We start from the raw sequence: 14,471 nt of genomic DNA on the forward strand, positions 1-14,471 counted from the left end.
AGTGACTGTTCCAGAGTTTAAGGAACCGGCAGAACCGTCAGTTCTGCATGTCGGATCTGCAGGAATCTCTTCAATTTAATCTGCAGCTTCTGTAAACAGTTGGAGACGCTGAGTGAAGGCGAGCAGGACCGGACGGGCCCGGTGTTGGTGCCGCGGCGGCGCAGGACCAACCGTGCAGCCGACGACGCATTCCTGCTGAGCGCCGCAGCTGAACCGCGTCTGTCAGCTCGCCTCTCAGCCCTCATGGTTCTCTCATGTGAAGCCAGAACGTGTTGGAGCACAAACCAGAGAGAGGAGACGCCAGCGCCGAGTCGACCCGAGGTCAGTGAACGCAGCGCAGGCTGAGAGACTCCACCCACATCTGCTTAACGCACCAAACCCTCCTTCGTTTTCAGAGCTTCCTTCTTTGTTGCTGATTGGTGGAAATAAGATGTTATCTGCAAAGACAACAGAACCTTTGCAGAACATTTTACGTTTAATAAAGGAGGTTCAGTAAAAGGCTGAAGCTCAGACTCATTTTCTGCTTCTTTTTCCACTCAGCAGATCTGAAGGAGACTCAAACCATACAAACTATGATCAAATGTCACCAAACTGCGATTAAAATAATAATTTCCTGGCTGTGAAGCTGCAGAACTCGGCAGGTGAGTTTCTGGAGCCAATAGGAATACAGGAAGGCCTCAACCAATCAGGGTCTAGCTGGTCGTCCTGAGACCAGAACCAGTCCAGAACCGTCTCAAACCCAATTTGAAGCCTCCAGCCTCAGCTCCGCTGAAGCGTCCTGAGACCTGATTCTGCTCCTTTGGTTCAGCAGATTAGTTGTGCAGGTGACAGGTGAGTGGTCCGGCTCTCAGACAGCTGCTTCTGCCCCCCTGGTTTACCTGCACAGGTGTTTCTCTGCACAGCAGCTAAGCTCTGACCTAGTTCCTCGTTTCACCGGGCTGAAGTTCAGTCCAACATGTTCCTACACCCTCGCTTTAATCCCAGGAATCGTCCTGACTCTGATCCACAGGTGGTTCCTGGAACCGGACCTGGAGATGAAAATCTTCTTAGTAAAACATCAAGTCCGTCACGGAGTGTTGTGTTTAAACAGGATTAAAGGTGTTAGGGCGGTTTGTACCCCCCCCCCCCCCATCAACAGTAACCTGATCTGCTGATGAGCAGAAAACAAACCCCCAGCTGATCCGCCTCAGCCTCCTCGGCTCTTCACGGCCAAACGAGCGCTGAAAGCAGAGTTTACAGAAAGCACCGACAGAAACTATGGACCTAAAGTTCAGATGGAAGGGTTGGAATCAGTGGCGTGAAATCTCTGCTGCATCCATGCAGGAGATCTGTGAGCCTCGGCTTGACACGGCCGATTACAGATGTTAGCATTTCCCCCATTAGGGCTCCTTATCTGTCCAAGTGTTGCAACTCTTCTTCTGTGGTTTCCAGATGGATGGAGAGAAAAAAATAAACCAATTCTAACACTGATCTGTTGTAATCCACTCCAAACACTCGCTTAGGGACACTGCAAAAAGGGAACTAAAAGTAGATAAAATCATCTTGAAATAAGTGTATTTTTCATTGATTTGAGCTGTTAAATCAGAATATCTGCTAATGGAAAAAAGATTTTTGCACTTAAAATAAGAACAATTCATCTCCATCTTCTTATTTCGAGTGCAGGATGTTTAATTATCTTATTTTAGGGGTAGAAATTCTCATTCCATTGGTAAATAGTCTTATTTAGCTGCTCAAATCAAGGGAAAATATACATATTTTGCAGTGATAGGAACGTTGCACAGGAAGTGATGTCATAGGAGTGGATCTGAGATAGTGATGAAGAGCTGCAGCAGCATCTTTAGCATTTTAGTGACAAGGTTTCCTGGTCCTCCTGCTGTTTGACCAGAACACGGCAGGAAGCCGGCTCTTTCTCTGCTGATACAGGAACCAACATCCCACAAAGCAACAGTTACAGCGCCGCGTGGATATGGAGGAGATTTATTTCAATGTATCCAACGAGACCGAAGAAAAACCGGTGAACAGAGTTTCAGAAGCAGCTGGGACTCGACCCGGGTTCAGGTCAGACCCTCAGCTGAACGTTTAGACGCTGATCCTGCTGGGACCGGGTGAAGCAGGTCAAATATCCTTCAGAAGGAGCTCAACATGTTGCTTTCTTTGGACTTTCAGGCTGATCTGCTGCAGCTGAACTTTTCCCGATAAACTGGAAACGAGCGCAAGCATCATTTGACTCAAAGTATTCAGAGCAAATCGATGTGATGTAATCCCAGAGGAACGCCGCAGATCGCTAACTCCACAGAAAACACGACAGACGGAGACGTCTGGGTCTTTGGGCAGAGAGTCGGTGGTCGGGCCTTCCTAATGTGAATTATATCACTTCCTGTTTGTCAAAAATATTCAGACCCCTGGCAGATTTAGGTTTAAAGAAAAATTTCTAAGGACTGGAAGTCGTTTCAGCGTTTTGAGTCTGTGGAGGGAGGAAATCTTCAGGGGGATGAAGAAGCCTTCCAACCTCAAAGACTTGGAGCTCGTTATAAAGGAGGAATGATGTGAAGAGCGGAGGAACGCTGCGTGAAGCTGCTCAGCAGTGAAGCCATTGATTGCTGTGATTCTGATAACGGCTTAAATGGGTCGACTGTTCTGGACTTATCTACGGTTCTGGTTCCTGCTGCTGACAACAAACCGGTGGGTCACATCATAAACATCAAGATAAGTTTTCCCCCTTTGAGGATTCTGTGCTCCTGAGGTAAAGATCAGAACCGGGCCCGGGTCAGCAGGTGAATTCCCGGGCCGCACCGTTCTTATCAGCAACGACTCTTAGAGTAAATGTTAGCAGATGTGTCATTATAGACCTTTAAAATGCTCAAACGTTGATAAAACCGGCTTTGTGTCGCTACAACACCTTCTGCCAGAAACTTTCCCCTCTTCCAACCTTTTCAAGGACGAACAAATGACTGAGAAAATATCTGATTAATTATTAATGAAAACAAACCTCGCCGGCCATAAAGCAGCAGAGGGACTGTTTGAACGTGTAAACAAGGGTGTGGAGGAACCGATCCCTCATTACCAAACGGCAGAGTAAACAGGGTGGGAATAAACAAAGGGAAGTTTCCAGGACCCGCCACATATTTATGATATCACACACTTCCCCGTCAGATTCCAGGGTCTGAGTGGAGAGCTGCAGGTTGTCCCTGTGTCCCAGTCACCTCCAGCGTCCGCCGCTGATTGTTGCCGTCGCGTCTAGAAGCTGCTGATAAGATCAGCTGGTGATGTGAAAACAAACCGCCGTTAAAACGGCCTCAGCGGGAGGAAAACTCCCGGAGAGAGAAAGTTTCTGGGTCTGACGGAGAGAAAAGTTTCTCCATGCAAAGCCAGAACCTGGAGCTGAACCGTAATACCGCTTCACTGGACTTCCCTTCCTCACATGGAGGTTACAGAAATCAGTCGAGTCGAACGAGTCGAATCATTTCCCTGAGCCTAAAAATAACCGAGTGTTACGGGAGTTCACATCTGAGTTCATCATCAATCGTCCTCAGAGAAACCGCCGCCTGGTTTAGAGGATGAAGGCAAATTATTAAAGAAATCTAAACAGTGTAAGAGTTAGGCCGGGCGTACACGCTACGATGTCTTTGCCCTTTTTGGGACGATTCTTCAGTCGTGTGAGGATTGTTCGCATCAGGAATCAGACGGTCGGATCAAAATCAAACATGTCTGACATCCAGTCGGCCCTCCTGAGGTGATGGAGAGCGCCTCCTGCTGGTGAAGCAGAGCTACGAGCCGATTTCCCCCGACTTGGCGCACTGAGCAGGTGCAGACAAGGAAATTCTTCTTCTTCTTCTTCTCAGATGAAAACATAACAGCGGAGAGAATCATGGAGTCAAACTACGGAGAAGAAACTCGTAGAATTACCAAGGCAGCGCGTTTCTATCTAGTGAGCCTCATATTTAACAGAGAGCATCGACACTTCCGCCTTTTTCTTCTTCTACTGTTTACGTTTGGCTTCAAGATAGACGAGTCCGAGTAGCGCCACCTCTCTACGGCGCTGAGTACGACGTTTTACACTTTAACTCCTGAGGTTTCATCGTACAGTTTGAGCTCTGAGGATGACGACTGAAAACATCGTACATCGTACGCCCGGCTTTAGACTAATGCGAGAGACTAGATCCAGCCCAAACAAGAAGTTCCCTTCAGCATCAGAACCAAATGGACCTGGCTGCAGGATGACCTGCTCCGATCACCAGCTCACCGGATCAGTCTGGTTTCATCAGAAAGAACGAACATCCAGCAGGAGCCTTTAGAGCGCCTCCGGCTCATTACTCTTCACTGCTTTATACCCTTACACCTAAAAGTCAAGCTTGTTCCCACATTGGGGCCCATCTGGGTTTGGGTCCTTGTCAAGGTGCCATCAAATAGACTCCAATGTGTGTCCGGGCCGTTGGGAACAAACTGGACCGAAGTTAAACAAACCATAACGACGGTATCTATGATCGCCTGCCAGGTCTGAACTCCTCACGGTTCTCCTACCTGACAGAGGCTCTCTGGGTTTCACCTCCTCCACCACCTCCTCCTGGACCGGCTGGTCCTCGGGGCCCTGGGACATGCGGTCGGACTCCCTCTTCAGCTTTCCCAGGCCCACCATCTTCATGAAGGTCAGGCGCCGGCTGACGGAGTCGCAGTCGCTCTCTGAGCAGTTGAGCTCTCCGTTGGTGATGGACTCCTTACGGGAGCTCAGAGAGTCGCGATATTTCCCTGCAAATCTAGAAGAGACGGCGGCAGAGAGTCGACATCTGGTCATCTTTGAAGTTTTATTCATCACGATGACCTTCTGTAGCCTCAACTCGATCCCCTAAAGTTTTCATGAGACTGACTATCTGGGTCATTGCCGGGGTCTCTGGGTGTTGGTAGATATAGAAACTATCATCTGATGATATAAGAGACTTTCTACAAACTGCATTAACCTCTCCATGTTCCATGTTGATGTTTCCACTCCTCAGGTCCATCAGAACCTTTAGAAACATTTTCAAGAAACAGGAAAAGTCCGACTGTCACCATTCAACCACGAAGGGTTGTTGATTGCTGGATGATTGTTTTCGGATTTCTCTCTAAAGAAAGGCAGAAAGCTTTCATTCATGTCTATTATTTCCTCACTGCCTTTTTATACGTCCAAATAAGATGCATGAATAGATAAAACATTAATATTGCTGTCACAGCTTATGGCCATGGGGGGGGTGGGGGGGGGGTCGGCATGACAAGGTGGGCCAAGAAGTGATTTATGTGACAAACCCGCGTCTTTTCTGTATTTTCTCATCACCCACCAACACATCAGTGTCTCTACCCCGTCGTTGGACCACGGTTCTGGTTCCAGTGTTTCCGTTTTATCTAAAGCTCAGAATCCGCTCAGTCGCTGCTGTGTTTTAAAAAAATGGCGGCTTGGATTCTTGCAAAGGAGTCACTCTGGTGACTAAGGCTCCATCCGAATACGTCAATAATAGTTCCTAGTTCCTGTTCCTTGACCTTTCAGGAGTCAGAACTCTATGATGGGGAGGAAGCTTCAGCTGCTGAGCTGATTCCAGCCTTTAACTGTGACGTCATTATGTGACGGAAACATGGAGGATGGAGTCAGAGACATGGAGGACGGAGTCAGAGACATGGAGGATGGAGTCAGAGACATGGAGGATGGAGTCAGAAACATGGAGGATGGAGTCAGAGACGTGGAGGATGGAGTCAGAGACATGGAGGATGGAGTCAGAGACATGGAGGATGGAGTCAGAAACATGGAGGATGGAGTCAGAAACATGGAGGATGGAGTCAGAAACACGGAGGATGGAGTCAGAAACATGGAGGATGGAGTCAGAAACACGGAGGATGGAGTCAGAAACATGGAGGACGGAGTCAGAGACATGGAGGACGGAGTCAGAGACATGGAGGATGGAGTCAGAGACATGGAGGATGGAGTCAGAAACATGGAGGATGGAGTCAGAGACATGGAGGATGAAGTCAGAGACATGGAGGATGGAGTCAGAAACATGGAGGATGGAGTCAGAGACAGGAGGATGGAGTCAGAAACATGGAGGATGGAGTCAAGACATGGAGATGGAGTCAGAGACATGGAGGATGGAGTCAGAGACATGGAGGATGGAGTCAAACAGGAGGATGGAGTCAGAAGACATGGAGGATGGAGTCAGAAACATGGAGGATGGAGTCGAACAGAGGATGGAGTCCGAACATGAGAGGAGTCCAGAAACATGGAGGATGGAGTCAGAAGAACATGGAGGATGGAGTCAGAAACATGGAGGATGGAGTCAGAGACACTGGAGGATGGAGTCAGAGGACATGGAGGATGGAGTCAGAGACCGGAGGATGAGTCAGAGACACGGAGGATGGAGTCAGAGACAGGGGGAGTCAGAGACATGGAGGACGGAGTCAGAGACACGGAGGATGGAGTCAGAGACATGGAGGATGGAGTCAGAAACATGGAGGATGGAGTCAGAGACACGGAGGATGGAGTCAGATCTGGGCCTACAGCCTTCTGGACATCAACTACAAAGTGCGCTCTCTCTTCTCTCCGGATATTTCCATTTATTTCCATGAGGTTGGCTGTGCTGTCATGTCATGCAAAGGATTGTGGGATACCTAAAGGGTTCTTAGTGCTAGTAAGGGACGTTGAGGTTCCTAGGCATAACTAGCCGAGAGAGGAAGCATCCAGGCTCCTTTTCCTGCCTCCTTCCTCACTGACTGCTCTATTCAGACACTCTGATCATGGCTACCAGCTGACGCACTTCTGCTTTGGCTAAAGCGTCATTGCTCTATGAGGGTGTTCGGATTGAGCCTAAACAAGTGATGCCAACCCCCAGCCAATCAGTACCAAGCAGTCCTCAGGCGTCACATTTGTAGCTCGACCTGCTTGGAACCGAGGCTGATGAGATCTAGCACTCATCTATACTGAAAATGGGCTTAAGGTATCCTGGCTGTATGATCTTCATTTCTTTACTTGTTCTATGATATCTACAGAGGGGAGAATCCTCTCTGAAAGCCCAGTAAGTAGAAATAGTTATCCCAGCTTACCTGAGCAGGCTGCCCTCGGAGCTCCTCCGACCTCTCTTCTTCTTCTGGGAAGGTGAGGGCGTTCCTTGCAGCGACTCCTGTGGGGAGGGCGTGTCGCCGCCTTTGCTCTTGCCTGACATCCTCAGGTTCTTCCCCAGCTTGCCGAGACTCTTCAGGGGCGACTTAAACTTGAAAGAGCCCTTCACCGACCCTCCTCCACTGCTCCCTTTCTTACCCTCGTTGGCCTCGTTCTCGTCCTCCTCGTCCTCGAACGGGTTGCGGTCCCTCGGCACGTCGCCGTCCAACAGCGAGCTTCCGGGTGACCAGTGGTTTCCATGGCCACCGTTGCCGTGGATGTTGTCGTCGTCGTGTTCGAAGGGGTTGTGGTGGGGCGTAATGTTGAGACTCATCCTGCGGATGAACAGGGCGTTGTCTAGAGTTGGACCACCGCCTTTCAGGCGCACGGGGAGGTTCTTGAGGATAGGCATGATGGAACTGGGGGAGGGGGGAGAGCGGTGGAGAAACCTGAGGATGGGAGAGGAGAGACCAATAATTAAACCAGTCAGTCATGAGAAAAACTCAAGAGTCTCTAGACTCGAGATACGCACCAGAAAATGGCTGAGCAAAGCACCTGCTGGTGAGAGGAAGGGTGTCGTTTGGATTAAACCAGCAGTTATGACTCTGAACGGTCAGACAGCTTAACCTGGACACTCTGAGGTCATTCAGGGATCCGTTCAGATCCACAGGGTTCTGTCTTAAAACCGCCGCAGAATCAAACAATCCAACCCTTCTGTCTTTATCTAAAGCTCGCTTGACTTCATGGTAAATTCACTGGACCTTCTAGAGTCCATCATCCTGCAACAGGTGAACCAGCGGAGGAATACTTGGACCCTTTAAGACCGGGTTCATAGATCTAGACTGCATGTTCACCGGTCGATATCAGGCCTAATAAACCTGTCCAGCATGCAACTTGGAAAATTGATTTCTCGTCATTGTTTAGTTTTGTGTGTTTTGTTTGTTTAAGTTTTAAAATCTGTCATTCTGTTGATTTTGTTTTCCTTAGTGGCGAGTAAAAACCCGCTGATCCCTCATTCGAGAAACTCTCTGAAGGTGTTCCCACTCCAGAGGGGAACTTCTACTGAGCCATGGGTCTTCCCTGGCATCTCCTTCCAGTTGGAGGTGACAAAGCTTCTCCTAATCTGACTTTACAGAGGAAGCTCATTCCGTCTGCTGGTCTGAGGCATGACAGTCGAGCAGCTTCCCTGACTCTCAGTGTTAGTCTCTGAGCTGCTGATAAGACCCCGTCCTGACTGAGAGCCTTCAGAGGAGCCCATCAGGTAGGTTCCTCATCTGGTTCCTGCTTTGCATTCTTCCCCTCAAAGTCCTCTGTAGTGTCATTGGATGGTTGAGAGTGAAAAAGATCTACAGAAACAGAAATCTTAAGGTAACACTGTCTGACTCGATGGCCAGCTCTTCTTCTGTGCGATGGAGAAGGAACTTGGATTCTTAATTTGTTTTACATGAAGGATTTTAATGGGAATATTTTTTACAAATTTGAAGCAACAGGAGAGGCTAAAGCCAGCGACAGGTGGTGTTGCCTCTATGAGACACACCCTCAGTCCTAAAAGAGTTCATTTATGGTCAAACTTTGCTCAGACCCAGAGCTTTTGAGTCCAGCTGGTAAATGTTTAATCAGGACCTAAAAGTTAACGCCTGACTTCAGGACACCAGCGATCTCTCTTCCATGTCAGGATTTTGTTCATCAACCCTTTTAGCTTTAGTCTTTTGGAGCTTTGTTTCTGTATAAAAACCAATTTAAAAGGCAAAGTGGCAACATTTAAAGACCAGAAACATCCCAGGAGCTCCTGCTAGGACTTCTCAACCACTGAATATCGAGCAGTTTAAGGTTCTGGTAACAACAGCTTCAAAGATGGTGTAATGCCACGCAGGTCATCAGATCCACCCAGTTATAAACCGCCGTGTTCCCAGAGCCGGAACACCAGCAGGACAAGGGCTCATAAAGTCTTCAAACATTAACAGCTGCAGAGCTTTCACCGAGCAGAGATCATCTGAGTGACGCTGCAATGATTCCTAGGAAACACATTAATGATTACACCTGCCAAAAGGTGGGGCGTTCCCCTGGTTTGAACTGTTTCTGTGACAGGTTTACCATGATAGACTTGGTGGGTGTAGTCGTCTCTTCAGTCCAGAACGTCTAGGTTAGACCCTGGAGACCTGATCATAGCCGAGCTACTAATCAGACCAACCCTTAACTCTGCAGCCTGGTTGACGGAGCTACTGACCCGTTGGCTAGGAGTCAGAATATCAACGGGACTGAAAGCCTCACTGCAGCTGACTGCACATACTCCAAATGTTCCCCAACAGAACACAGCGGTTACTAAATATTAAACCTAACGGGCTAGCTCTCTGGGCGCCAGGAACCTTCTGGTGTGGAGGGCAAAGAGCTGCGGACCGACCATCAGCTGGATAACCCTCAGTTTCCTGCACGGTGATAGCAGGGATGAAGCGTTAACCGCTGCAGGAGACCAACGAGAAACTCTTGTCTTTGAAATAAAGCGGCACCAACATATCAACCAAAGTTTAGACACAAGGAAACTAAGCTGCTACATTGCATTTAGTTGTTGTCTTTAAATTCAGTTAAATTCAGTTTTAGTCGGGTTTATTTATTAAGTAATTATATATTTGTCATTTTTCAGGTTGGTTAACAGTTTTCTCACTCAGGAACCCAGCAGGTTGCATCCAGTCATTGGCCTGAAGCATTCACTCCTCCTGGATGAACATGGAGACACGGTGGCATTGAGTCGTTGGCTTTGCAGCAATCCCTCATACTGAGCATGCATGAAGCGACAGTGGAGAGGAAAACTCTCCTTTAACAGGAAGAAAGCTTCATCAGAACCAGAACCAGGCTCGGTGTGAACGGCCATCTTCTTTTGGACACTATGAGGTCCAACCGACCTGTACTACCTCACGGAGCACCGGTCACCTCGTGGCCTTAGGGATACATTGTTTATTTCACCCTAACAAAAATAATTACTTGCTAATGCAGAGAAAAACGTGTTGATGATTTGCAAAAAGGAGATTTTACATTAACTTGCAAACTGCAACATGTTTCCACGACTGGGTTAATAATTACATGTCAGACTTTCTTGCATTCTATTTTTTTCCAAAGTATTTTGTTGGACATTTTCAAATTCTTCACAAACAATAATCTTTGTTTCGACGTTTGCAAATATTTTGGCATTTCCTGAAGGAACTACAAAACCATCCAGACTGGAACGACTCCTGGGAGGTCAGTTGGCGTGAAGACATTTTTAAATAAAAGTATCTTTATCTAACCTTGAAAAGGGTTTTATTGTTGATTCAGACTCATCGTCTGCCAATGCACAATGAAGAGGACATGGCTGCTAATTAGCTTAGCACTAAATAAAAACATGTCAACATAAACTATGCTATGCTACGGTAGGTAAGGTAAGCCAATATCAGCTAAACTGCTCTGCGATACATAAAGACAATTTACAGCAACTATCCATCCATCCTCCACTCACTTTTTATAAATAAACTGAATTGATTAATTGATGTTAGGGTAGGAAAATGTAAACTGAGGTAAAATAAAGTGGCGTAAACCAAGCTAATAATTGCTAAGGTTAACTCATTAAATCCTGTTGTATCAGTTACTGGTAATCTTCAGTAAAATAGTAATTTAAGAGTTTCTAATCTGTGGTAAACAGACTGGAAACTATATGCATCATCTATGGTTGATCACAAATACAGTTATTATTGTTTGCACTGAAAAGAGAATAAACTTTTGTTGCAGGCTGTTGGTCAGATGTGGGTCAGCACCGGTTCATCCTCAGAGCTGAAAAACTAATGCAGCTTATAAACGCTTCTTTCTCCATGTTTTAACGACTAAAGGATCAATCGTGTGACTCCAGCTCCACACCAACCGGCAGAAACAACAAGCTCGGATCAAAGTTTGCACAGGAACATGGAGCTGAAGCGTGGCCCCCGGCGCGGCTCAGTCCGGGCCCTAAATGAAGGAAAGTCAGTCCTCTGAAGTGGGTAAACAGCGCTGAGGAGGTGGACAGGGAGCGGATGTTGTTCATGTTGCTGGTTTCCAGTCTCACCAGCTCAGGACACACTGCTGCTGCCAGAAATAGACCCACTCGCAGCTTCTGTCGGAGCGAACGCACTTGTAAAGGAAAGTGCCTCTCACACACACACACACACACACACACACACACACACACACACACTGCTACAGGGTGAAGTGGGAAGTGATTCAGTGGCGTTTGCTTCCATAAATACCCAGCAGCCCCGGCGGCGCTCACACACAGCCTGTTTTCTTCCAGAGGGTCGCAGGGCATCGCGGAAGCTGCTGGACACAAACAATGGGAGCGGAAAGGACAGCGATAGTGTGACGGACCGAGGCGAGGACTCCTGGGTCTCATGCTGCTCACCGCTGGGTGTGGTCCAGGGGCCGGCCTGGCACAAGGGTTAGGGGCCCCTGGGCACCACTGACAGCAGTTCTCTCCATATGTTGACTCTCTTTGTTCATTTTTCTCCTCTGATTTCTAGTATTTTTGCCTGTTTCTGTACCTCCTGGTTCCTGCTGGTTCTCCTTAGCTTCATGTATCCACTGCAGCTTTTTCTAATCACTGGGTAAGAGGCGGGGTCGACCCTGGACAGCTCACCAGTCCATCCCAGAGATAAGATGCTTTATTTGTCATTGTACATAGAAGGGAAATCAGATGGAGGGCTAGCCTGAGCTTAGTGGACACGGGGAGAACAAGCAAACTCCACACAGAAAGGCCACTACCAAACCAAGCAAGAACGCTAACCACTGGTCCACCCAGGATATCATGTGGAGCTTGCATAGCAGAGGATGGTTTCAATCCATCAACCTCTAGGTTATGGGCCCAGCACACTTCTGCTGTGCCACCTAGTCATGGTTTTGGATCGTTGGGGGGGACTGGAGTACCTGGAGAGAACCAGGCATGCTGGGATTTAAACCCAGGCCTCATGTGACATCAGGCTAACAGAGTCATGTGACATCAGGCTAACGGGGTCATGTGACATCAGGCTAACGGGGTCATGTGACATCAGGCTAACAGAGTCATGTGACATCAGGCTAACGGGGTCATGTGACATCAGGCTAACGGAGTCATGTGACATCAGGCTAACGGAGTCATGTGACATCAGGCTAACGGGGTCATGTGACATCAGGCTAACAGAGTCATGTGATATCAGGCTAACGGGGTCATGTGATATCAGGCTAACAGAGTCATGTGATATCATGCTAACAGAGTCATGTGATATCAGGCTAACAGAGTCATGTGATATCAGGCTAACAGAGTCATGTGATATCAGGCTAACGGAGTCATGTGACATCAGGCTAACGGAGTCATGTGACATCAGGCTAACAGAGTCATGTGATATCAGGCTAACGGAGTCATGTGACATCAGGCTAACGGAGTCATGTGACATCAGGCTAACGGGGTCATGTGACATCAGGCTAACAGAGTCATGTGATATCAGGCTAATAGAGTCATGTGATATCAGGCTAACGGAGTCATGTGACATCAGGCTAACGGGGTCATGTGACATCAGGCTAATGGAGTCATGTGACATCAGGCTAACAGAGTCATGTGACATCAGGCTAACGGGGTCATGTGACATCAGGCTAACGGGGTCATGTGACATCAGGCTAACGGGGTCATGTGACATCAGGCTAACGGGGTCATGTGACATCAGCTGTATTTTAACACAGCCATCAATGATCTCTGTGTTTCCAGTTGGTTTGTGTCTGATAATGAAACAGTTGAACGACAGATTTGTTCAGGACAGTTTCCGGGAAAGTTGAAAAGCGGACTGGCGCCTCTTGAGTCAGACCTAAAGCTCAACAGCTCCCCCGTCCATCTCGGGACCTCTGACCCCGAGACCACCATCCACCAGTTTAACAGAACTGCTGCCGCCTTGTTCTGCCGCTCTGCTCTTAGTTGGGGTTTGGACCGTATTGGACCATGAGCTCCGCCTGGTTGTGCTCAGACTTGTGGGATCACAGCTTCATCCTTCAGTGGCTTGATGAAGAGCAGCAATGAGGAAGCTGCTCTTCATCGTTTACTCAACATCTGTCAGAGCTGAGAGCTCTGCTAGACGCTGAGCAGCTGAATTCACTTCCAAGGCACTGCTGGGTTCTGGGTCTGACGCCATACCCTGGTTCTGAACATCTTACAGAACTGGGTTTCTCTGGGACTGGAGGCGGAATAAGATTAGAACCCATCAAGCTCCAAGTTTAGATCTCCAGAGGTTATTTCTGTTTGGATCTGCCGGATGTGAAACAAAACCAGTAAAAACTTAGAAGTTCTGCAATGATAAAACCAGAATCAGCACCAGATTAACATCCTGCTGTTTAGGTCAGTGCATCGCGTGAAGCTGCAGTCAGACGGACGGGATCACACTTCACAAACATTTCAGACCCACTGCTTCAACATTTTCAGATTTTCCTCCTGCTGGTACTGATCACTAATAACCGGGCCTGGATTCATACGGCACATTTCACACTGCAGCAGAGAAGCCTCCATCACATCCAGTTTAACGTTTACACCTCAGGACGGATAAAACACCAGTTCTGAACTGGACCCTGTGGTTCTTCTTGGAGCCTGAATAAACAGGAGCTCAGACTAAGCGGTTCGGTCGTTTAGTGATTTAAAATCCAAAAGCAACAGTGTGAATTGGATCCTGTGAAGAGAGGCCAGCACCGGGATTTATGCTCCTTCAGCTTGGCACCAGTCAGCAGACGAGCAGCTGCTCTGTGGACCAGCTGCAGTCGATGAATGGACGACTGGTCCTGACCAAAGCAGAGAGGTGCAGTACTTCAGTCTGCAGCAGATGAATAATGAAGACATGAGGAGGACGGTCTGGCTTTACCTTGGAGAGCTGGACTGGACAGCTGCTCTCAGCGGCCTACGCTGGTTAAAGCAACCAGCAGGAACATGCCGGGCTTTATAACATCCATCCCATAATGAGAGGATAAATGACCCAGAGCTGCAGAAAGTAACTATTTCAGTTGTTTCCATTTGATTTCATGAACTTTAAGGACATCCACTGTTTAACGTCTTCAGGGGGACGCATTAACAGAGGACATGTCTGTCCCTGAGACCCATAAAGCAGTGAAAGGAGAGCCAGACTGGACCCAGAACTGAGCTACGCCATAACACAACAGGAGCCATGCTCAGGCTGAAGGGTGCATATTCACGTAAAACGTCCTTCCAGGTAAGAAGGACCCAAAACCACAGAAGAAGAAACCCTTAAGGCCAACAGATGATCCAGCTGTGATCGTTGTCAGGTCCAACTATACCAGGGCAGCAGATCAGCCAGAATCCAGTCACTGAATCGGGCTGCTGATATTA

General features: G+C 48.0%; 1 protein-coding gene across 2 annotated transcripts in view; it reads right to left on the minus strand.

Annotated features, from left to right (window-relative positions):
- Window positions 1-14,471, minus strand: part of exoc3l2b (exocyst complex component 3-like 2b) — a 50,752-nt gene that overhangs the window by 18,886 nt on the left and 17,395 nt on the right. For both annotated transcript variants that reach the window (XM_021309172.2, XM_012849867.3), the window contains exons 2-3: window positions 7,063-7,566; window positions 4,522-4,754 (exon numbers count right to left, since the gene is read on the minus strand). In XM_021309172.2, the coding sequence (XP_021164847.2) occupies window positions 4,522-4,754; window positions 7,063-7,529 (700 nt within the window). In that variant the 5' untranslated portion in view covers window positions 7,530-7,566. The remainder of the gene's footprint in view (window positions 1-4,521; window positions 4,755-7,062; window positions 7,567-14,471) is intronic.

Source organism: Fundulus heteroclitus, unplaced genomic scaffold, assembly GCF_011125445.2.
Source record: "Fundulus heteroclitus isolate FHET01 unplaced genomic scaffold, MU-UCD_Fhet_4.1 scaffold_44, whole genome shotgun sequence".
Classification (NCBI taxonomy): Eukaryota; Metazoa; Chordata; class Actinopteri; order Cyprinodontiformes; family Fundulidae; genus Fundulus; species Fundulus heteroclitus.